This window comes from Pristiophorus japonicus, chromosome 7 (genome assembly GCF_044704955.1).
Source record: "Pristiophorus japonicus isolate sPriJap1 chromosome 7, sPriJap1.hap1, whole genome shotgun sequence".
NCBI classification, from domain to species: domain Eukaryota; kingdom Metazoa; phylum Chordata; class Chondrichthyes; family Pristiophoridae; genus Pristiophorus; species Pristiophorus japonicus.
In genome coordinates, this window is record NC_091983.1 from 161,430,834 (window position 1) to 161,456,732 (window position 25,899).

Genomic DNA, 25,899 nt, shown 5'->3' on the forward strand with positions numbered 1-25,899 from the left:
TGGGCAGCGTCAGTGCGATGGGTGAAGAGGTAACGGTACTGATGGGAGAAATAGTAGTAATGTCCCGGGAAATGAGGGAGGGAATGTCAGAGGGAGTGCAAGTGACGGCACAGGCCCTCATGGAGGTAGCTGCTACAATAACGGCACACAGCCCAGCCAATCAAATGGCATCCCCATGAAGAAGTGAACATTCACCGAGATGTGGATGAACCTTTCTTTGCTGCTGATGTTCTTGTTCTTGATGTAACTGTAGTAACTTTTTTCAAATTGAAATTGTTTTGTAAGTTTTGTAACTTTATGTTTATAAGTGATCTTACGGTTTTTAAGTGATCTTAAAGAGTCATATTAAAGTAAAGTTTGATACAACAAATATTTTATTACACTAACGTGCAGTACATTGTGAACTTTTCAATAAAATATTTTTACATTAAAAGTGAATCGTGTTCCATTAACACAACACAACATAGGAACAACTCCAAAAAATAAACATGTCCATGCGGAACAGTTGTCACTGAGCCCTCAGTCATCAGTAATTGAAGCGTTCACGGATAAGCTGCTGGCGCAGGGCTCGAGCAATCGTTAAAGGAGCACGATGGACCGCCCTCCTCTGACGTCGTGCTCCGGCATCAGGCACTTGCATGCTTTCCTGATCGTCATCATCATCCTCATCCTGTTCTTCCAAATTACTATTATCAGGCATTCTCACCTCATGTGGGTCTTCTGGTTTCACTACCAGCTCCAGCTGTCTCATGATGGCTAAGTTATGCAGCATGCAGTACACAACAGTGAACTGACCGATAATCTCAGGGGAGTATTGCAAGTGGCCTCCGGAATGGTCCAGGCATCGGAAACGCTGTTTCAAGATGCCAATGGTCCTCTCTATGATGCTGCGCATCGCAATGTGCGCCATGTTGTATTGATGGTCAGCTTCCGTCCGTGTTACGCGTAGGGGCGTCATGAGCCAGGTAGCGAGGTCATACCCTTTGTCTCCCAGTAGCCAGCTCTGCCCTTCTGGCTGCTGCTCAAACATGTCAGATACAACGCTGTCGCGTAGGATGAACGCATCATGGATGCTGCCAGGATATTTTGCATTGACTGAAACGATGTGCTACATGTTGTCACACACGAGCTGCACATTAATGGAGTGGAAACCTTTTCTATTCCTGAACTGCTCAGCATCCTCCACAGGTGCTCGCAAGGCATTGTGCGTACAATCAATGCAGCTCTGTACCTTTTAGGAAGCCGGCAATCTTTGAGAACCCCAGAGCCCTATCACGCATTGCTTGGCCGGTCATTGGGAACTTGATGAAGTCATTCCTCCGCGCAGCCGTGACCTCTTGAACGCAGGCATGTATTGCACATTGAGAGATGGCGCACACATCTCCAGTTGTAGCTTGAAACGATCCCGAGGCATAGAAGGAAAGTGCAGCTGTAACCTTCACTTAAACAGATAAGGCAGTCGGCATTCTGCTTCTCGGCTGTAAATCTGCTCTCAGCATATCACAGATCTCAATGACAGCTTCTCTACAGAAACGCAGCCTTTTGACACAATCAGACTCACTCATGTCCAGATACGAACGCCTGACTCGATATTGCCGACGTGGATAAGGCCTCCATGCCCATCAGCCTATGGTCTGTGACGTTCCTGGTGCGGTGAGCTCTAATCAATTCTCTCCTATGTAGCGAATTGATGGAGAACCATTGCATAATCCGTGGCGTTGATAATGCAGCACCCATACTTGAAGTAAAACTTTAAACTTTCAAAGGTGCGTGCTTGCTGGCTGTCTGGCTGGCTCTCCCTCCCGGTATTTTTCAGGCCTCCCCTATCCCCTGGCCGAACGGCCGAAAAATCGCAGCTTGATGTCTGCTGCCGCTGCTTCGATGGTGAGGTAGGATAATTTAATTTTTTATTTCTTGATTTATTTATCATTTATTATTGGTAAAAGTGAAGCGTTTAAATGCTTTGTAAAATCCCCTAACTTCCCTTCCCCATAACCCCCCCCCCCCCATCTCTCGCTCCCTGCACCCAATTTCTAAAATGTAGGCAAGGTTTTTCTGAGCGTACAAAAAACAACACTTTCTCCGTTCTAAGTTAGTTTGGAGTAATTTTTTGCTGCCTAAACTTGCAAAACAGGCGTAAGTGGCTAGTAACGCCCACTTTTGGGAAAAAAAGCTGTACTAAAACAAGACTATTCTAACTAACTAGAATTGGAGCAAACTAAATGCCGAGAATTGCGATTTCTAAGATACTCCATACTAAACTAGTTGCTCCAAAAAAATAGGAGCATCTCAAGCTGAAACTTGGGCCCATAATGACTGCCTTTAAGTACCTTTTCCAAATTGAAATGAGTTGAACAATGCACAATCATCATCATTGGCAGTCCCTCGGAATCGAGGAAGACTTGCTTCCACTCTTAACATGAGTTCTTAGGTGGCTGTACAGTCCAGTACAAGAACCACAGTCTTTGTCACAGGTGGGACAGATAGTCGTTGAGGGTAAGGGAGGGTGGGACTGATTTGCTGCACACTCTTTCCGCTACCTGCACTTGATTTCTGCATGCTCTCTGCGACGAGATTGGAGGTGCTCAGCGCCCTCCTGGATGCGCTTCCTCCACTTAGGGCGGTCTTTTGCCAGGGACTCCCAGGTGTCAGTGGGGATGTTGCACTTTATCAGGGAAGCTTTGAGGGTGTCCTTGTAATGTTTCTGCTGCCCACCTTTGGCATGATATACCCGTGTTAAAATGAATAACAAATTATTGATGTTTTTCTCTGTCCTTATTGTTCTGATTGTGCTCATTTATGGGGTGTAATGGAGCCAAAACATATTCTACTGTATCCCAATACATTGCAATGAGAAGTAAAAAAACAAAATCAATACCTAAAATATTTGATGTAGTTTCCATGGCATATTTTACCATCACATATTTAACAAGCAATTGAAAATTTGGTTCAATTCCCAGATCGCACTCAATACACAATTGAGTGCTGCTCTTAATCATTAGCCTTTATTAAATATCCAGGGTAAACTTTTTTTTAAACTAGAGTGTATTGAATTGCTACAAATAAAAATTACTCACATCATTTCCACAGGCAGATGAGCCAGCAGCCCTGATTCTCGGAGCATCCCAACTGTAGATCTCCAGTGGTGATTCTCCAGTACAGAGATATTCTTTTTAAAAAAAAAAAGAGAGAATTAAAATAAATGAAACGCATTCTTTATTTCCGTGATGGCCTAGTGAGTAAATGATTGACCCGCTGTAATACTAAGCCACTGAGACCAGAAGACCCCTGCTATGCACCCAGTATGTGCTGAGTTAGTGGATCTCAATCGGAGCAACAGTAGGATTGCTACATTTGGCCTCAGCTAAGAAGGAGACGGGAGAAAGAAATAGTGTTGGTTCCTGTACTAATTGCTTCTCTAGTCTGGAAAAGAACTTCATCTCTGCTCATCACCTTCTCAGATAGTCCAGCTGAGATAGGGAACTCGCAATCTGAAAAGCTGTGAATTGAGAGTTCATGAACTGAAATGCTCCTAAAAGAGCATACTTAAATTAGGACGATGAGTTAGGTAGTGTTTATGGGCTCAATTTTTCCCCATCCATTTTTTCGGAGCACTTACCGGAGATGCGCTGCTTTTCTCCTTTCAGAAGTGCGGCAAAAAAATTCCTCTCCACTTTGGCCGCTATCTGGCCTCTTCCCGCTTGTCGCGCAGCATGGCCAGTCAAGTCGGGGGTGGAGCCAGTGTCCTGTGCTTTAAACAATGCCGGGACATCTGCACATGCGCATTGGAGTCGGGTCGCAATGTCCGCGCATGCATAGTAGCGCCGAAATTTGGCAATTGGCCCAGCTCTCTCTCTCCCTACAGATGCCATGTTCACGCGCTCTCCTCCTCCCCCACCCCCCGCTCATTTGCAACCCAGCCTCTCTCTCTCTCGCCCCACAGATGCTGCGTTCACTTGCTGTCCTCCTCCCCGCCCCCCACCCCCATTCATTTGCAGCCCAGCCTCTCTCTCTCTCTCGCCCCACAGATGCTGCGTTCACTTGCTGTCCTCCTCCCCGCCCCCCACCCCCATTCATTTGCAGCCCAGCCTCTCTCTCGCTCTCTCCCCATGGAATACAGATGCCGCGTTGAATCCCGATGCCGATCGCTCCCGCCCCTAGCCCAGGCCGATTGGCCTCCCGTACAGGCTGGCCTGCTGCTTTCCTGGGCCGAGTTTTAAGATGAAGGTAGGACTTACTTCAATTTTTTATTATTTAATTCTTAGAACTTTTTGTTTGCAAGGTTTGGTGGTTTGTAAGGCTTGGTCCTTTTGGTGCAGGTCCTCTCCACTTCTTTTATTTTTGTAGTTTAAGCTTCTATGAATGCTTCTGTTGCATAGTAAATTAACTTTGCGAAGTATGGGATATGATGTCCTGTATAACTGTTTGATCCTATTCACATTCTTTAGTCATTAAGTTTCTTTATTAGTGACCAAATTAAACTTTAGTCTTTTGAAACTCACTCAGCCAGGGTTAGGGGTGGGCAGGCAGCAGAACTGATAGTGCTCCTGCCTGGATAATTTCTATCCGTTCTCCTGCCTACCCCTAGCCCAGGCCGAATGGCCTCCAATGTACCTATTTGCGCTGATTTCTTAACTCTCCGCAAGGGTTTTCTGAAGTGGCCACATACACTGGCCTAAGTAGATTTGTAGTAACTATTAGCTGGCCAAAGTTGCCTAAATGGCCAAAATTGGCGTAGGTGGCCCCCTTTTGAGAAAAAAAACTAAACTAAAAAAAATCGTAACTAACTCACTTACACTGGCGCAAATTGAATGTGCAAAATGAGGATTTTTAAGATACGCCAGAAAAACCAAGTTACTCCAAAAAAAAAAAGGAGCAACTCCTGGCCAAAATTGAGCCCCAAGGATCGATTTGTGAGATCGTAATGTTTTCAAACTTTAAAAAAAAATTAAAGTTGAGGAATATGAGTTCTGGAGGAATGGATTACTTTCACCTTGACAACTAATGCATGCATCTGGCCGCATCACTCTCCAGTATCAGCCTTGGTCCTTTTATGACAGCTCTTCTGCCTTTTAAAAACATGCTGAATTACATCAGGGACTTGGTGACACAGTGAGTTTGAACATGTCTATCATCTGTGTTTGAATTCAGCACAAACTATTGGGATTAACATTTCATGACTGTAATAGTCCTAAATAAAATTGATATGAGCAGCTTAAATCTAGTGACTATGGGTTTCAAAACAAAACTATCCATATAAAATTCCATAATAAATGTCAATCTCACTCCAAGATATGGTAAGGTACTCTTCCAAAGTTAGGGTTAAGGCAGATTGTCAGACTAGGAAAAGCTTTATTCCATATTTGGTCATGCTGTGTGTGGCTTGGGAAAGCTTGCTGTTGATAATTATAGCCCAAAAATGTGCTCAAATACAAGAAAAATGGTGCAAAATTATCATTGGTCAGGAAGCAAATTATGTAAATGAAGCTACTAATGTGCCAATATCAGGCCTGTTTTTGTTTCATTTTGCAACTCCTTGTAATCAAATGTTTGGATATTTATCAATCATGAAATCTTTAAACTATATTAGCAATCAAGCTAACCATGATGATGGGCTAACCATAGCAATATCAAGCAATCACAGTGACAAAATATTGCTTGTACAGTAAAAATGCAGTAAACAAAAAATGATTTGACACATCAGTCACGTTATTGAAATGAGCTGCCATTTATGACTATTACTATATATAAACTCGCAAAAGAACAATTGGTTACAATGTTCACCTGGTATAAGCTGGCCAGATGGTGTTTAGTTTTGATTAGAAAAGGCTGGTTGAATCCTGGGTGATCAACATCATGCGCTGCAGCTGCCATCAAACCAAGCATGATATCAAGTGGTGTCAAAAACCGGGCAAGCTTTAATAAATGTAAAAATAAAATGGGAAAATGATTATAAAATACTTATAATTCTTTAAACCATTGATAAATATCATGCTGTGGCAGCTGATCGAATTCCAACAATAAAAGCCCTTCGATATAACATGTGCACATATAATCATGTTGACAGGAACTCTGATTTCTGCAGGGTTGGGTGGATGGTGTTTTTGTGAAGTGTATTTTCTAGCCTATATAGAGTGACTTCAACACCCTCTTCATGTCATATACTGTATACTTATCTAATTATGCACCTCAATCTAGTTACATAACATGTTTCTTGCTGTATTTGCATAACCAGGGGAAGAATATCAAGAGTCATCAATAATGATAATATTCATCAGGATCCTGACACGTTTTGCAGATGGCAGAAAACCATTGTTCTGTACTAGTTATGTGCCTAACTGGATTCTGTGGCTTGACATTGCAAGAAAGGAAGCATTCTGGGCAGCATATTCGGTTGGGGGGTTTAGCCTTATTTGTTTAAATTCAATCTTGTCTCTACATGCCAATATCTGACAGGAGGAACTGAAGGAAATCCTTATTAGTCAGGAAATTGTGTTAGGGAAATTGATGGGATTGAAGGCCGATAAATCCCCAGGGCCTGATAGTCTGCATCCCAGAGTACTTAAAGAAGAGGCCCTAGAAATAGTGGACGCATTGGTGGTCATTTTCCAACATTGTATAGACTCTGGATCAATTCCTATGGATTGGAGGGTAGCTAATGTAACCCCATTTTTTAAAAAAGGAGGGAGAAAAAACAGGGAATTATAGACCGATTAGCCTGACATCGGTAGTGGGGAAAATGTTGGAATCAATTATTAAAGACGTAATAATAGCACATTTGGAAAGCAGTGACAGGATCGGTCCAAGTCAGTGTGGATTTATGAAAGGGAAATCATGCTTGACAAATCTTCTAGAATATTTTGAGGATGTAACTAGTAGAGTGGACAAGGGAGAACCAGTGGATGTGGTGTATTTGGACTTTCAAAAGGCTTTTGACAAAGTCCCACACAAGAGATTAGTGTGCAAAATTAAAGCACATGGTATTCGGGGTAATGTATTGATGTGGATAGAGAACTGGTTGGTAGACAGGAAGCAAAGAGTAGGAATAAACGGGTCCTTTTCAGAATGGCAGGCAGTGACTAGTGGGGTACTGCAAGGTTCAGTGCTGGGCCCCCAACTATTTACAATATACATTAATGATTTGGACGAAGGAATTGAATGTAATATCTCCAAGTTTGCAGATGCCACTAAGCTGGGTGGCAGTGTGAGCTGTGAGGAGGATGCTAAGAGGCTGCAGGGTGACTGGGACAGGTTAGGTGAATGGGCAAATGCATGGCAGTTGCAGTATAATGTAGATAAATGTGAGGCTATCCACTTTGGTGGCGAAAACAGGGAGGCGGAATATTATCTGAATGGTGACAGATTAGGAAAAGGGGAGATGCAACGAGACCTGGGTGTCATGGTACATCAGTCATTGAAAGTTGGCATGCAGATACAGCAGGTGGTGAAGAAGGCAAATGGCATGTTGGCCTTCATAGCGAGAGTATTTGAGTGTAGGAGCAGGGCAGTCTTACTGCAGTTGTACAGAGCCTTGATGAGGCCACACCTTGAATATTGTGTACAGTTTTGGTCTACTAATCTGAGGAAGTACATTCTTGCTATTGAGGGAGTGCAGTGATTCCCGGGATGGCAGAACTGACATATGAAGAAAGACTGGATCGACTAGGCTTATATTCACTGGAATTTAGAAGAATGAGACGGGATCTCATAGAAACATATAAAATTCTGACGACATTGGACAGGTTAGATGCAGGAAGAATGTTCCCGATGTTGGGGAAGTCCAGAACCAGGGGTCACAGACTAAGGATAAAGGGTAAGCCATTTAGGATCGAGATGAGGAGAAACTTCTTCACTCAGAGAATTGTGAACCTGTGGAATTCTCTACCACAGAAAGTTGTTGAGGCCAGTTCGTTAGATATATTCAAAAGGGAGTTAGATGTGGCCCTTACTACTAAAGTGATCAAGGGGTATGGAGAGAAAGCAGGAAGGGGGACTGAGGTTGCATGATCAGCCATGGTGGTGGTGGTGGTGCAGGCTCAAAGGGCCGAATGGCCTACTCCTTCACCTATTTTCTATGTTTTTATGTTTAATAAAATTGCACCAAACATTATGAACTTCCAGCTTGGAGCTAATGGTAGAAATCTTCATTATTTGTATTGCTGGATATCTTGGTATAATGCATTGAAATTCAAATGGCAAACCTGGATGAAATAGAAATAGACAATTTCTGACCGTCTTGATTTGTAATATAAAATCTTGAACACACCTTTAGATACTAGCCAAGAACCTGGTGTAAGTACCAGGATTCACCCCCCCTGGGACCTCTGGTGCTGATCCCGCCACAGTTCTCAAGTCAGGAAGAGGACACATAATTTAAACACCTCAAACAGGTGTTCAGGCCACTTGGGGTGCATCTCGCGAAGTGTGCGTGCATGCGCATCTTAAGCAGCATTAATAGGATCACTTAGAAGAAAAAAAATTGAAATGAGCAGCAGAATAAAGATTAATGCTTTGGGTGTAAATCATTTGTCACTACACCCAAATGTTAACCTGTCTATTCTCTTTTTAGGTGCTGATGAACTGTTGTGTACTTACAGTATTTTGTTTTTATTTCTGATTTTTAGTATTTGTAGTTTATTTATCAATACAATCTCTAGATTTGAGCAATATCCCTGACCTGATGCAAACCTGTAACTTATACGCTTTAAAAAAAAAAGTCCTCGGGACCGAAATTGTCCCCCAACTAAAAAGTAGTGCACCTACCATTTTTTTTCTTTTTTCTCCGCCCCAATCCATGGGGTGGAGAGTCGACCCATATTCAAATCTTTAACTTTTTTTTCCCCAGTCAGTGCGATGGCGGCTGAGGGGCGGAAGTGCCCTTCGAGCGGAGCGGAGCGGAGTGGACGCCGCTCTGAGTCATCAGCACTGTGCTGATTAAGTCAGCGCAACGCGGACGTGCTGCGTCACGCTGACTCTTCACAACGTCCTTCCCCTTCAGCTACGAGCTCTGCATGTAGTTTAGTTAGGCTCAATGGGCCACCAGGGTGAGTTTCGGCCGGGCAAGTGGCCTGGCATCCAAAAGGGGGTGCGGGGCTGCCCCGGCCGAACCTGTGGCCACCATCATCGGGTCGATCTCGGAGTCGGCCAACAAATAAAATAAAATGAAGGCACCGGCAGCGCGTCCTCCCCTTTAAGGGCGGATGCGCCGCCCAGGCACACGCAGCTTCCTGCAGTGGCATCGACTGGCGGTTGCACGGGGCAATTTCCCGTAGGGCAAGGAAAGGGGGTTGCCGCCGGTCAGTGCATACCCAATGGAGCGGGAACACGGGTGGCGTGGTGACGATCGCCACCGGGAAAATTAGGTAGGGCAATTTATTAAATGTTGCTGGACTCCATGCTGACCAGGTGGCGAGTCCTTATCGACCTGTGGCCACCTCTTTGAAAGGGGCAATTTTGGCCCCCTATTGTCCCCACATGAGCTCTTTGAAAGTGCTCGCCACAGTTCAATTACCCTGCCCTTTCCCCATGCCCTTTAAAATTGCTTTATAAAATAATACTATGAACAGCTATAAAGCTAAGCTTTAGTGTGGAGATTTCGGTCAGCAAACACTGGTGTAACATAAGCCCTCGAGGGCTTTATATTTCATATTTCATACAGTGAAAAACCCTGGTATGAATAGATCAAAAGTTCCCAGCTGCAGATTCACTTCGGAGTGAACTCCATCTGTGCTTGGGATGATTTTACTGAGTGAATGAAGATTTGGTACAATTTGATGATGATGTTGATGATGGTAAAATATGAGTAAGACAACCTGATGTCCTCAATCCCTTTGGAGACTAGTTGTCTATTTCTAGATAACAGAGATTACTAACTAGTGGTGTGATTTCACTCAACGTCAATTAAATTAGACCAGAAGCCAAAATGCATAACTGCATGCAATAGTGAACCTGTAAACATTAAACAACATTGTGCCAGCACAGCAATCAAATTTAAATATTAAATAAGGCCATAAGATTGTTTGTGGGAAATCGGAAAAACAGGTTCCAGCCATTATAATAGCCAATACCTTGTTTACATTTTTAGCTGGAGTAACTTCAGTAGGTCACTCTGAGCACTGCTCTGTGATTTGCAATAATAACATAATTGAACCTTTTAGATCTAACTGTGTAAATACGAGACAAGTATAAATGGGCGAGTGACATCAAGTCGCCACACTACTCTCATCTCCTGTTGTCTGAAGATACTGCGGCAACTTTTCCTCTTTCGCTTTGGGTGATTATTTAATACCCAAATGCAAAACAGCAAATCTGTCCCAGAGTCTGATAACAGATTCTGACACTACACTAGGCAACTCATTACAGATTGTGGATAAAATTCTTATGCTGCATTGAAATACATGAAATACAAAGTAGGAGGTGCACCAAGTGGCTGCACAACACCATTTATGTTTCTGGAGTGTTTTCAGAAAGAAAGGCTGGTTATTAAGCATTTCAGCTGTTTGCACGGCAGGGTTGCAGTGTCTGTTTTAAAAATGATTGTCCACCAGTTTCCTTCCCTCTTTGGAACATGTTCATTCCTTGCTGGGGTACAGTTCCATCAGTGCTTGCTGCTTCCTGACCCCTAGTGGCCATTATTCATATGAGTTCTGATAGTGTGTGTTAGCAAGTAGGGGGCTCATTACTGCCAGACCTAAAGCTCATTCAATGTCCATGCATGCACATACCATTAATTTTGCTGGTTAGAAACTAACAGCAGGAAAATTTTTCAACATTTTCCTCGCTAACCCAGAGCACCAAGACCAATTGTAGCAACCCACTGTTGTTCTGGCGAAGAACAGCAAATACAGCATAAATTGGGGATGAAATCTGGCACTTGCCTGGTTTGTATGGCTCAGTTTCTCACCAGATAAACTCGCTGAGCTAGTGGCAGAGCCTGCAGTCATGCTTTACTATCCAACACTTTCTTGAATCAAATTAGCAGATATAAATGAAAACAACCTTACCCCCTTTTATCCTGTCAATTTTCTTTTTCCCTTCTGCTATGCTGAAGATGCGATCTCCTTGTTGCGGTATGATTCCATGGGTATCAAGCACCCTCCAGTACCTTTTACCCAAGTCGTTATTCTTCATATGCAAGCTTGCATGGTGAATATTCGACAGCGGCAACATTATAACTGTCGTCTAGCGATGTCGGCACTTATGGTGCATTTCCAGCAGGGACAGGAACCCTGGCCAATTTTCCTCATGCTAATTTAGGAACACTGATGTAAATTTTAGTGCTCCTGGAACTGCCTAACTAATATCTGCTAACTCAGCACAATAAAACCTCTTGGTCTGCATTGCTCTGCTACTCACTGCCTTAAGCAATTTACATTACCCAATGGCCCAGCTGATTATTGTCTTTTGACTTCATTTTAATCCATTATAATCAAGATGTAATGACAAAACTAGATTTGAATACAACTTGAATCTAACAACTCGATTCATGCTCATATTGTAGTAATCTGATTCTAAAACATCAAGAAAGGTATTTCTATATATAAAACAAAATCAGGCAAAAGTAGGTAATTTTTTGTTAATGTCTGTTCCTACTGGAAAAATCCAAATCTATTTTTTACTGCAGTACAGTGTATCTTATGTCAATGGAGAGAGGTTAGGAAAATGGTTTCACCTTAATTTACACTGATCGGCTCAGTGTCAAATCTTTATTGCATAATTCTCCTGTGAAGTGCCTTAGGACGTTTCACTACCTTAAAGGCGCTATATAAATAGAAGTTGTTGTTGCTGCTGTTGATCGTTTACCTAATAATACCTTATTGATTCTGCCAGACATCCATGTTGTTGTAACATGCTGATGTCAGTAATGTTGCAACAGTTTAGCAGCTGAACAATTTTTTAACTAGGATAAACTGTAATATGAATATGTCACATGTATTTTTGTAAACTCTAGTACAATATTGAATCATGAATGTTCTGAACTTTATTCACTATTGCGACTGTCCTTTGACACAACTCGATCACAAGAAAACATGGCTGCAGTTTGGTTTGATGAACCCGTCAGTTAAACAATGCAGTAGATACAAACCTCATCAAGCCTTAAAAAAAAATCTGAAGTCCAAGACAGCAGGAAAAAAATTCGGGTCCAGGCCTGTGCTGCTCTGTGACTAGCCTTTGGGCAAGTTTTTTTTTTTAAGCCTTTTTTGTTTGTAGTTAATTGTTAAGAAGTTTCATTCATACCTTTGGTTCTTTTAGATAGCAGTGCATTGCCTGAGTCACGTCAGCAGCATGAACAGCATTGTGATATGGGTTTTGGCTGTGATAATCCTCTTGAATCATAACTGGTTGGAAAAAAACATGGACAAGTTAGTTCCTACCATAAATGCTGTAGTAGCAGTTGCAAGAGTGTAAAACTTTCATGTCTGTTTTTTTTAAACAGGTAACTGGCAGAATCAAGATGGGTCATAATAATAGAATGCATGGTACTTTACAACAAAGTGTAAACCAGTTTTCTTTTAAAATGAGAGGCTAACCTTGCTCAGTTTTTTCCCGGGGTCATGTACCAACTGTAGCAGTACAAACTATGCTCAAGCTACCACTAATGCCATTCTGAACCAGCTACTAGAATGTGTAAGAGTGTCACTAGAGACGACTCCCTGATTTAGCCTTCCCAGGTAGGGAATTGCCTACCGTAAACACTACATCTACCTGTAGTAACGTGGCTGAGAATAAGAATCCAGCAGTTTAAGGGATGAACTGACTCCTGTTACCAATGTTTTTGTCTTTTAAAAAATATATATTCAATTACAAATGTACTTCAACACCAGGAAGAAAACAAAAAATAAATTAAGCCAAGCCACATCCGTGCAACTCTGAACCACTTATAGAGGAACATAGCCTGGCCCATGTGAATGGGTAATAGCCTGGTCCAAGAAGAGATGATGCCCAACACAAAATCAGTGACACATACCTTAATTGTTTTTTTTCTCAAATGGAAACCCAACAGACGCAGAAGAAAAAAAGTCAAGCTGGATTGTTTACCAAATTACAAGTTGGTATAAAAGTTTGAAATTGCACCCCTTGTGTTGTTACACTTCAGGTGTGCCACTCCACATTACAGGGCAATTACAAAGCACTTGATGTGCACTATGCATTATAATGCACTCCAGGAGTGTATGTAGCAATGACACCCTACACATGTGTTGTGTGCTAGGTTCATTAAGGCACTGAAAACTATAAATTAGGCCTAATACCCTTAACTAATTCACTAATGTCCTTTAAGGAAGAAAAGCTGCAGTCCTTACTTGGTCTGGCCAAAATGTGACCAATCCCACACCAACATGGTTGACTCTGATTACTGTCTTTCCCATTAGTGGAAACAGTCTATCATTAATTACATTATCACAATACATAATCTTGAAGATCTCTATCAGGTCACCTGTTACTTAAGAAATAGGAGCAGGAGTAGGCCACCCGGCCCCTCGAGCCTGCTCCACCATTTAATAAGATCATGGCTGATCTGATCCTGTATTCAGCTCCACTTCCCTGCCCGCTCCCCATACCCTTTATTCCCATTTCGCTCAAAAAATCTATCTATCTCCACCTTAAATATATTCAATGACCCAGCCTCCACAACTCTCTGGGGCAGAGAATTCCATAGACTTAACAACCCTCAGAGAAGAAATTCCTCCTCATCTCAGTTTTACATGGATGGCCCCTTATTCTGAGACTATGCCTCCTAGTTTTAGTTACCCTCTGAGTGGAAATATCCTCCCTGCATCCACCTTGTCGAGCCCCCTCATTATCATATGTTTCAATGAGATCACACCTCATTCTTCTGAACTCCAATGTGTATAGGCCCAACCTACTCAACCTATCTTCATAAATCAACCTCCTCATCTGCAGAATCAACAGTGAACCTTCTCTGAACAGCCTCTAATGCAAGTATATCTTTCCTTAAATATGGAGACCAAAAATGTACACAGTACTCCAAGTATGGCTTCACCAATACCCTGTACAGTTGTAGCAGGACTTCTCTGCTTTTATACTCTATCCCCCTTACAATAAAGGCCAACATTTCATTTGCCTTCCTGATTACTTGCTGCATGTTAAGTATGGAAGAACTCCACAAGACTGAATACCGTGAGCTAAAACTGATGTGACCTTAGTCTCTTTAATACAACTCCAGAGTGTCTAAACAGCATGGCAGACAACCTTTTATTACTCCCTTGCACGAGGTGTGCAGGTGACCCTTGGACCTCCAACAGTTGCGCTCTCTGGTGGCAAGTCTTACACAGTTACAATGTTTACATACATAACACTGTACCTGCATATTCACTTTTAGTGTTTCATGCACAAGGACCCCCAGGTCCCTCTGTACTGCAGCATTTTGCAATTTTTCTCCATTTAAATTATAATTTGCTTTTCTATTTTTTCTGCCAAAGTTGGTAACCTCACATTTTCCCACATTATGCTCCATCTGTTAAACCTCTCAGTTCTAAGGGATAAAAGCTAGAACTTCACAAGTCTCTCTTCATACTTGTAACCCACTTGTAACCCACTTCATACTTGTAACCCATCAATGGTAACATCCTAGTGAATTGACACTTGAACTTTTCCATAGCTTTTATATCCTTCCTATAACGGAGTGCCCAAAATTGTATACAATACCCCAACCGCAGCCTAACTAAGATCTTGTACATCTTTGCCACCTCCATCCAAGCTGATCAGTCTTTACTGGAGAGCACCCCTCAGCTCGGAAAAGATCCACCCTTATCTGTAGCCCCTCCTGAAACTCCAAAGGAACATTTTAGAATGGTGCCACTCTGCTTCTACGTCTTGCTTTTGCCATTTTTAAAATTTAAAGCCAGTTCTCTTTTAAGGGTGGCCAGCAGCCATCGAAGAGCTGTGGCCACCAAATGTTTTGACTCCGACCCCTGTATGCCCTCAAAACCTCATGCACCAATAGTTTTGTTAAATGAGATGGCCTCACTTTATAGCATAAAGTCAGCAATGTGTGCTGCAGGCACCCACAGCACTCAAGGAGCAGTGTTTCTCGTGCCTTTGTGCCCGGACTGCATTATCATTCTTGAGATACTTAAAAAAAAAAATACAATCTTAACAGTTCTTCAGCAATAATATTAAACTCACTAAATATAAAATATTAAAATATTTAGTACTGCCATGTATTTATTTGACTTACCTAAAAATCTGTACAATTTTACCATATCCAACTGAAAGTGATGAATGAGACCATGGAGATTAAACAGGTGACATAACAGGGTGACGAGACTGTTCCCTGAAATAAGGAAGAGCTAGTGAGCAACTAATTGACATTGATAATGTTTTAGCATTGAAATTTAATTAAAACATTAATTATAAGGTTATCCAGTAATGGAGCACGTTGGTGCACAATTATATTATTCCTGGATAGGGATGCGGGTTTGTGTTTCAATTTTGTTGTTGGTGGAAACAAGAGAAAAAACTAAAACAGCCTTGAAGAAAAGTAAGTTCTTCTCAGTATCCTCTATACACTGGGGTTATTCCAAATGATTGCCCATATGAAGGATTCAAAATTATTGCTGTTCTAGGGCATTTTCTGCTCTCCTCTCTTGTTCTGGATAAATAATGTCTCTCTGAAGCAGAGATCAATCTTTTCCTCTATTGCTGCAGCAGATATTTTCAACTGTTTGTGCTCATGTACTCATGGAGAGGGGGAAGAATTTCTGAAGTGTGTTCTAAAGAATTTTCTTGATCAGTACATTTCTGGTCTAACAAGGAAGGAGGCATTGCTGGATCTGATTCTGGGGAATGAGGTGGGTCAAGTGAAGCAAGTGTCAATAGGGGAACATTTACAGAACAGTGATCATAGTATTGTCTAGAACAGTATCATAAGGTTTAAATTAACTATGGAAAAGGACAGGGAGTAATCTAGGTAAAAATTCTTAATTGGAGGAAGGGCAATTTCAGTGGGTTGAGAATGGATCTGGCTCGGGTGAACTGGAATCAAAGATTGGCAGACAAAACTGTAATCGATCAATGGGCTGCTTTTAAAGAGGAGATGGTTTGGGTACAGTCGAGGAACATTCCCACGAGCGGGGAAAGGTAGGGCAACCAAAGTCAGAGCTCCCTGGATGATGAAAGAGCCAGAGAGTGAGATGAAATAGAAAAAGGGGGAGAATGACAGATGACATGTTGAGAATACAAGTGAGAACCAGGCTGAATATAGAAGGTTCGGGGGGGGGGGAGGGGGGGGGGAGTGAAAAAAGGAAATAAGAGGGATAAAAAGTATGAGAATAGATTAGCTGCTAACATAAAAGGGAATCCAAAAGTCTTCTATAGGCATATAAATAGTAAATGGGTAGTAAGAGAAGTGGGGCTGATTAGGGATTAAAGTGGCGACCTACCCATGGAGGCAGAGGGCATAGCTGAAGTACTAAAAGAGCACTTTGCATCTGTCTTTACCAAGGAAGAAGATGCTGCCAAAGTCATAGTGAAGGAGGAGGTAGTTGAGATACTGGATGGGATTAAAATTGATCAATAGGAGGTACAAGAAAGGCTGGCTGTACTTAAAGAAGTTAAGTCACCAAGACCGGATAGGATGCATGCAGAGGGAAGTAAAGGTGGAAATTGCGGAGGTACTGGCCATAACCTTCCAATCCTCCTTGGATACAGGAGTGGTACCAGAGGACTGGAAAATAGCAAATGTTATATACCCTTGTTCAAAAAGGGGTGCAAGGATAAACCCAGTAATACAGGCCAGTTAGTTTAACCACGGTAGTGGGGAAGCTTTTAGAAACTATAATCCAGGACAAAATTAAGAGTCATTAATTAAGGAAAACCACCATGGATTTGTTAAAGGCAAATCATGTTTGACTAACTTGATAGAATTTTTTGATGAGGTAACAGAGAGGCTACTAAGACTACTGCTTTTCTTGATATATATTAATTACTTGGACTTGGGTGTACAGAGTACAATTTCAAAATTTGCAGATGGCACAAAACTTGGAAGTTAGAGAATAGTAAGGAGGATAATGACAGACTTCAGAAAGAAAGAAGACTTGCATTTATATAGTGCCTTTCATGACCACTCAAAGTGCTTTACAGCCAATGAAGTACTTTTGGAATGCAATCACTGTTGCAAAATGGAAAACGCGGCAGCCAATTTGCGCACAAGCTCCCACAAAAAACAAGGTGATAATGAGCAAATAATCTGTTTTTGTTATGTTGATTGAGGGATAAATAAAGGTCAAGACACTGGGGATAACTCCCCTGCTCTTCTTCGAAATAGTGTCATGGGATCTTTAATGTCCACTGAGAGAGCAGACCAGACCTTAATTTAACGTCTCATCCGAAAGATGGCACTCCACCAGTACTGCACTGGATATTTTCAATATTTATAATGGAAAAACCCCATTAAACAAATCAACTTTTCACTGTCGTGGTTTGGTGATGAGCCAACTGAATGATTCAAATGTTTTTTGATGCTATCAAGGAGCAAAGGAATTTATGGGTCCAACTTCACAGAACATTAAAGGCAGCATCTCAGGCAGGCAAAACCATAAAAAAGCTATTGGAATTCTAGGTTTTATCATGAGATATAGAATATAAAAACCAAGAGGTAATGATGAGCCTATAAACACTTTAATGAGACCTCAGTTAGAGTGCTGCGCACAGTTTTAAGTTTCACATTATAAGAAGGCTATTGAGGCGTTAGAGGGGGTACAACCAATGTTCCCTATAATATTTTTTTGTGCGCGGGACCATTAATTGGCTGCGCGGCCCATTCAAATCTTTGCACGAATATGGTTACTGCCATTGAAAAGCCGGTAAGAGGCCTGCACAGGACCTCCAGATTGCTGTGCGGCACAGATTAGGCACAATGCAGGTTCACTAGGCTGACGTCCGATACAAATATAAAGATAGACTTGAAAAATTGGTTTTTTTTCATTAGAAGTACACAGATTACAGGCTGCTATAAAAACTTAGGCTGGAATTTTGCTGGCGCTGAGCAGACAGGATGGGTGGCAGGTCAGCATTGAAGAGCTGCAAACACGACACAGAGGTGCATGGCTGCACCCAGGCTCTCCCACAGGGAGTTCCTCTCAACTTCCCATGGATGGAAGAGACCTTCCGAGGAGATCAATGCAGCCTGGTTGTACATTGCGAGGAGAGCACAAACAGGGATGTGGTCTGTAGATCACAAAACTTTAGTACAAAGCCACACTCAACCTCATCCTCCTGTGCCTCTCATCACAACCTCATCACTCTGCTTTTCCTACCATACTCCTGCACATCCTTACTCACACCAACCTACTTCCATCCAGCCCTCTCGATCTACATTATCATTTCCCCATCTCATGAGCCACTCCTCACACTCCCCCTCATCCTACTGCAATCATACTAACTGACAACACATAAGGGTAGGCACTTGGGTGTTTTATGCAATGTTCAAATAAAGTTTCTGTTAGTGTGGTATCAAACATTGAAACCTTTATTTTCAACACTTTGCATTCTTGGACAGATTTGTGTGCACCTTTGGAAGTGGCTTAGTGAGTTACAGTGAATGGTCATGAGTGTGAAAGGAATGGTTTGGGCATTGTAGGTGATATGTCCTTACTATACAGTATAAATGCACACGAGGCTCATACTTGAGAGAAGGTCACTGTGTGACCGGTTACCTTCATTACCAAGACTTCAAGTGATTAAAGGTGGGTGGAGCTTCCCCTTTTATACCTGAAAGTCCAGGTTCGGTGTGTCTCCCACAAGTTCACCCCCTGGTGGCCAATGTTCTCAAGGTGTACAACTTAGGTCAGCTTATACATGGGTTACAATGATAGTTGAATACATGACAGTAGAGATGCTTTATGGTGTTAGTGTGGGGTGGTACCTACCTGGCGCATCCTGTGGCAGCATTAAGTGAAGTAAATCTAGCCATGGGGGTGAAGCCATTCCTGGCCTCCTGGGTAGCAATGTGCTCAGGTGCCAAGACCCTATGTCCTGTGCAGCATCAGTTGATTGCAGAGAAGATTGTTGTTGGTGTGCCTGGTGGTGCTGATGTGCCTGGTGATGCTGGTGTTAGGGCTGATCATGGTGGGATTCTGAGGACCAAGGTGAGAGTTTCAAGGGTACCCATGCTGTGAGAAAAGATGGCAGGTGAAGTAGAGATGACAGAAGGGATCTGCCAATGGTGGGAGAGATATTGAGGTCAGACCAGATGGAGACTTGTGTAAAGACGCAGCATTCTGAATCTGTAGTGAAAATGTAGTTTGGTTAAGAGAACATGTCTCAATCAACTGGGAGCTTTGACGACATTTGAAGCTGTCAACTCATCAGCTGATTCAATGGCCACTGACCTCCCACCTCAGCTTCATAGACGAGGTCTCGGCACAATGGGAAACCAGCTGGGAAAAAAAAACATTGATAATTGGCTACAAACAAGCCACTAATGATTTTAATTGCGTGCCCCGCTGCTGCCTATTGGGTCTGCTCAGCGCTGACCAACCCAACAGTGGAAAAGCCAAGTATGCGCGTTTTGACAGCGGGTTCCCGATCCGCTGTCAGTCATTTAAAATTTAACAGCTGACCCGCCATCCCATCCGTTGAGTGCCGACAAAATTCCGGCCGTTGACTCTGCACTGGCTCTTTCGAAGAGCAATCCAGATAGTCCCACTCAACTGCTCTTTCCCCATACTCCTGCAAATTTTTCAACTTCAAGTATCTATCCAATTCCCTTTTAAAATAATATAATAAAAATATTTTAAATTATGAAAGGATTGCTCAGCATAGATGGAAGCTGATTAATTCCAGTAGTTGAGGGGTCAAGAAGAAGGGGCCATAGATACAAGATTAAATATGATATTTAAAATAGTGATCAGGAGAAATGTATTTACACAGAGTGTTGCAAGGATGTGGAATTTACATCCAGGGGCAGAGGGTTGAGGCAGAAACAATGTCCATGTTCAAAATTAGATTAGATAGGTGGATGAAGAAAAATGAGTTGAATTAATATAGGAACAGAGTAGGTAAATGCGATTAGAACTATTGGGGGAGAAATTCGGGCCGTTTGCGGCTCCCGTTAGCGCCCCTGGGGGGCGCAAACGACTCTTCGCCCGGGTGCACCGCCTCTACCAACTCCAGCGAAATTTCACGGGACTTTAGCGAAGGCGAAAATTCAGTAGCGTCCCATGGAGCTGGCGCAGGCTAATGACAGCAATAGCTTCACAGGGCGTGTACCGATCAGGTTGTTCGTGAGGCGAAAATTAAAGGGGAGGTGCGGCTTTGAAAAATTTACAAATGGCCGACTTACCGGTCGCGGCCTTTTTTTCTTAGATCGCGGGGTCCATGCCACGATCTTGTAGCCCGGCACTCCGCATGTGTGCCGGGTTGCTGCCATGGCACCCCGTTCCCTGGTGGTCCAGCGATGGCTCCTTCTCCCTCCTGCAGAGATGGCAGCTTGGCCCTCCCCTTTAATGGAAGGGGAGGGTCCCGTCTTCCCACCAGCGCTACGTGGAGGGATGTGCATCTTTGGAAAATTCGCGTGCTTTTGCACCCCGGTCCCACCCCCGACAGGAAGTGCTGCGGTATCCCGAATAGGGCGGTACCGAATTTCTACCGCATTGTTTGTGTGGAGGTTAAACATCAGCATGGACTGGTTGGGCTGAATGTCCTGCATCCATGTGTAACTTACATGTATTTTTGCATTCTACTATAAGCTGCTCAGAGAGATAGCAGCAGCGCTTGTGAATGTGATTTCAGTGTTGACAGTAAGAAAAGAAAATAGAGACTGTTCATCAGTTTTAGTCAGTCACTTCTTTATTGCAATTCAACTGAAGATTTTTCACTTCTGAACCATTTTGGGAAAACTTGCAAATTGTGTGAACAATAAATCTGCCAGCTTTTCATGAGGTAATTTCTCTTTGTTTATAGAGATTTATGTTTATTAAAGACTGCATGGGGGGGAATTTTAACGGTGTGAATATTAACCATTCACTGAAACTTACCTACCCATTAGCATTAACAACAAATATCAAGATATAAAATATCAAGATAAATCTCAAAGGAATCTTGAATAATTTAAAACTTATTCTAACCTTCTATAGATTATTAGCAAGTGAACATTTGGAATATTGGGCCCAAGTTCCGGCTGTCCCGCAGAATGGCGCACCTCCGAGAGGCCCTCCTATTTTGTAGAATTAAAAGCGCGCCTAAAACTTACCTCGCAATTCTCTGTGTTCAGCAGGCCTATTTAGCAGTTGGTGCGGCGCAGCACAAGCAGCTGGGGTGGAACTACAGCCCTGCGCCAAAAAGAGTGACGGCAGCTGCGCGCGTGTGCAGTGGAGTCTGTGCGCGTGCGCAGTAGCTCCTGACCGTCCCAACGCGTCCAGTCTCCGGGTGACTCTATCCCTGGCCAAAGGGACGTCGCGATGTTCGCTGCCCCTATCACGGGCTGAGTGGCCTGCCTGCCTCACCGTCTCTCGCCTCGCCGCTGCCCGACCTCGGGCCTCGCCGCCACTGCCCTTACCTCGAGGCCTCCTCGCTGGCCCGCCCGAACACTACCTCCGCGATGGGGCAGCCCGACCAGCTCTTCGGTAGGCCCCGCCCGAACACCTCCTCCGCAGCAGGGCCCGTCCAAACTCTTCCCCGGTGGCAGGCCCCGCCTGAACACCTCCTCGGCGGCGGCGCTCGTCTGACCCAGCTCTTCAGCGGGCCCCACCTGACCAATACCTCGGCAGGCACGTGTGCTGTTGGAGGGCTCCCGTTGCTCCCGAGCGGATAGTAATAATTTTTTATTTACTGATTTATTGATTGATTTTTTATTTTTTTTATTTATTAATTTATTTATTGATTGGTTGCTTTATTGATTTATTTATCATTTATTATTGATGATGGCTCTTTATTGCTAAAAGTGAAGTGTCTAATGCTTTGGAAAATCCCCTAACTTCCCTCCCCCCCCCCCCCGGCCCCCATCTCTGGCTACCTGCAACTAATTTGAAAAAAGTGTAAAAAAGTTTTTTCTGAGCGTACAAAAGTCGACACTTACTCCGTTCTAAGTTAGTTTGGAGTAACTTTTCGCTGCCTAAACTTGCAAAACAGGCATAAGTGGCTGGTAACGCCCCCTTTTGAAAACAAAACTAAACTAAAACGAAACGAAACTAACTCACTAGAAATGGAGCAAACTAAATGCTGAAAATTGCGATTTCTAAGATGCTCCAAACTAAACTAGTTGCTTCAAAAAAATAGGAGCAACTAGTCACCCTACTTTCAAACGGATAGTGATGCTTTGAAGAGGGTTCACAGAACAGAAACTGTAGGATAGCCCACCAATACAACACTCTGCCATTGCACAGCCTTCAGCCTTATTCTATGAAGCTTTCTGCCCAAGCTTCTCCCCTTTCCATTTCTCTGTCTAGCTTTAGAAGCCTTCACGAAACCCATCATTTTGAGCAAATTTTCAGCTAGTTCTCCTAATTCTACCACCATGTTTTGTCATTTGAAAAAAAAATATTTGCACGGCTACTTTAACTGTGCTCTCACCCTTTTCCTGCCAGGCAGGGTGGATTAAAATCCCCCCCCCCCCCCACCGCATTATAAACAAGTACCTCTTGCTTTGTTAAAAAATTGCTGATAAAACAAACATTCACGGCTAGAAGAGAGAGATTGCTAGAATTCAAAGAGATAAAAACATAAGAATTAGGAGCAGGAGTAGGCCATTTTGCACCTCAAGCCTTCCCTGCCATTCATGGCTGATCTTCTACTTCACTTTCCTGCATTATCTCCATATCCCTTGATTCCCTTAATATTCAAAAATCTTATCGATTTCTGTCTTGAATAAACTCGAAGACTGAGCCTCCACAGCCCTCTGGGGTAGAGAATTCTAAAGATTCACCACCCTCTGAGTGAAGAGATTTCTCCTCATCTCAGTCCTAAATGGCCGACCCCTTATTCCGAGACTGTGACCCCTGGTTCTGAATTCCCCAGCCAGAGGAAACATCTTCCCTGCATCTACCCTGTCAAGCCCTGTAAGAATTGTGTATGTTTCAGTGAGATCACCGCTCATTCTCCTAAATGCTAGAGAATATAGACCTAGTCTACTCAATCTCTACTCATAGGACAATCCCCCCATCCCAGAAATCAGTCTGGTGAACCTTCATTGCACTCCCTCTATGGCAAGTATATCCTTCGTTAGGTAAGGAGTACAAAACTGTACACAATACTCCAGGTGCAGTCTCACCATATGCAATAAGACGTCTTTACTCTTGTACTCAAATCCTCTTGTAATAAAGGTCAACATACCATTCGCTTTCTTCATTGCTTGCTGTACCTGCATGTTAATTTTCTGTGATTCGTGTACAAGGACACCCGGATCTCTCCAAACACCAACATTTCACAATCTCTCACCATTTAAAAAATACTCTGCTTTTCTATTTTTCCTTCCAAAGTGGATAACTTCATATTTCTCCACATTATATTCTACTTGCCATGTTCTTGCCCACTCACTTTGATAGCCTATCTATATCCCCTTGAAGCCTCTTTACATCCTCCTCACAACTTACATTCTCACCTAGCTTTGTATCATCAGCAAACTTGGATATATTACATTTGGTCCCCTCATCCAAATCATTGATATAGATTGTGAATAACTGGGGCCCAAGCACTGATCCTTGCGGCACCCCACTAGTTACAGCCTGCCAACCCAAAAGTGACCCGTTTATTCCTACTCTCTGTTTTCTGTCCATTAACCAATCTATGATAGTATATGACCCCTGTAATGTATGAATAAAGAGTCTGACCAGATACTGTGAGCTCAAAGTAAAGTGTGACCGTAATCTTTTATTACAGGTCTCCAGAGTGCCTCTCCAGCCTGTGAGGTGTTCTTAAGTACAGGTTCGCCCAAGGGATTGTGGGATCCCTTGGGACTCCAGGGGATGAGCCCTCTGGTGGTTAAACAATGTATTTACAGGTTTACATATATAACAACACTCCCTCCGCCACGCCACCCCCCCCCCCCCCCCCCCAAAAGCAACAGTGTAACTATTTACAAGGTGAGTCGATCTGGGGCCTTTCTTTCCCTGGTTGATCGTCTCGATGCAAATGCTGGTTTTGGTGAGTCATTTGTTGGGCCCTCGCTGGTCTGCTGTGCAGTTGGCCTTGCTGGGCTGCCTGGTGTGGTGAGTCCTGGTGGGCTGCTGCGGGTGATGGGTTCTGCTTTGTGGTCAATCACTGTGTCGGTTGCCACTGGAGTGTGTGTTGGGGGGTCAAAAAAGGGAGGGTCTAACGCGGGTTGCTCTGGATAGTCCGTGGATCTGAGTTTGGTTTGGTCTAAGTGTTTCCTGTAGATGAGTCCATTTGAAAGTTTGACCTGAAACACTCTACTCCTCTCTTTGGCCACGGCAGTGCCGGGAAGCCACTAGGGACATTGTCCATAGTTCAACACAAATACAGGATCATTAATCTCAATTTCGCGTGACACATTTGCGCTACCATATGTACTTTGTTGAAGCCGCCTGCTTTCTACCTGTTCGTGTAGATCAGGGTGAACTAACGAGAGCCTTGTCTTGAGTGCCTTTTTCATGAGCAGTTCAGCGGGTGGAATCCCAGTGAGCGAGTGGGGTCTTGTGCGGTAACTAAGCAGGACTCTGGATAGGCGAGTCTGCAGTGAGCCTTCAGTTATCCTCTTCAAGCTCTGCTTGATTGTTTGCACTGCTCTCTCTGCCTGACCATTGGATGCTGGTTTGAACGGGGAAGATGTGACATATTTGATCCCACTGCGGGTCATGAACTCTTTGAACTCGGCATTGGTGAAGCACGGTCCGTTGTCACTCACAAGGACATCAGGCAGGCTGTGCATGGCAAACATGGCCCGCAGGCTTTCAGTGGTGGCAGTGGATGTGCTTGCCGACATGATCTCACATTCAATCCATTTGGAATACGCATCTACAACCACTAGAAACATTTTTTCCAAGAACGGACCTGCATAGTCGACATGGACTCTAGACCACGGTTTGGAGGGCCAAGACCATAAACTTAGTGGCGCCTCCCTGGATGCATTGCTTAATTGTGCACGTGTTACATTTGTGCACGCAAGACTCTAATTCCGCATCGATACCGGGCCACCACACGTGGCTATCACTTTCATCATTACAATGCCTGGGTGGGTACTGTGGAGATCACTAATGAAAGTGTCCCTGCCCTTTTTTGGTACCACTACCCGATTACCCCACAGAAGGTAGTCTGCCTGTATCTGCCTCTTTGCGCCGCTGGTTATTTCTTCCTGCATTTCTAATGGGACACTGGACCAGCTCCCGTGAAGCACACAGTTTTTTTACTAAGGACAGTAAGAGGTCCTGGCTCGTCTAGGTTCTAATCTGTCGAGCGGTAACAGGTGATTGCTCACTCTCGAATGCTTCCATTACCATAACTAAAACTGCGGGCTGTGCCATTTCCAACCCCGTGGTGGGCAATGGCAGCCTACTGAGAGCATCGGTACAGTTTTCTGTGCTTGGCGGATGGCGTAGTTGTATGCGGACAGCGCAAGTGCCCTCTCTGGACGGGGACCGATGCATTCGTATTTATCCCCTTACTTTCGGAAAAGAGAGCTATCAGTGGCTTATGGTCAGTTTGAGCCCAAACAGATATTGATGCATTTTCTTCACCCCTTAAACACATGCTAACACTTCTTTTTCAATCATGCTGTAGGTCCTCTCAGCCTTAGACAGACTCCTGGATGCATAAGCAACCGGGTTGCAATTTCCCAGATTCATTAGCTTGTTGCAATACACACCCGCCATCGTATAACGATGCATCACATGCTAGTACCAAACAAACAATTTGTTTGAGCATAACAGTTTTCTAGCTTTTACAAAGGCATTTTCTTGGCTTTTACCCCATACCCATTCGTCT

The 25,899-nt window shown here is 43.4% G+C and overlaps 1 protein-coding gene across 1 annotated transcript in view; it reads right to left on the reverse strand.

The window, feature by feature from the left end:
• LOC139266885 (3',5'-cyclic-AMP phosphodiesterase 7B-like) overlaps positions 1-25,899 on the reverse strand; it is a 258,407-nt gene that overhangs the window by 19,261 nt on the left and 213,247 nt on the right. The window contains exons 6-9 of the mRNA XM_070884501.1: positions 15,200-15,295; positions 12,238-12,338; positions 5,785-5,916; positions 3,078-3,169 (exon numbers count right to left, since the gene is read on the reverse strand). Of these exons, the coding sequence (XP_070740602.1) occupies positions 3,078-3,169; positions 5,785-5,916; positions 12,238-12,338; positions 15,200-15,295 (421 nt within the window). The remainder of the gene's footprint in view (positions 1-3,077; positions 3,170-5,784; positions 5,917-12,237; positions 12,339-15,199; positions 15,296-25,899) is intronic.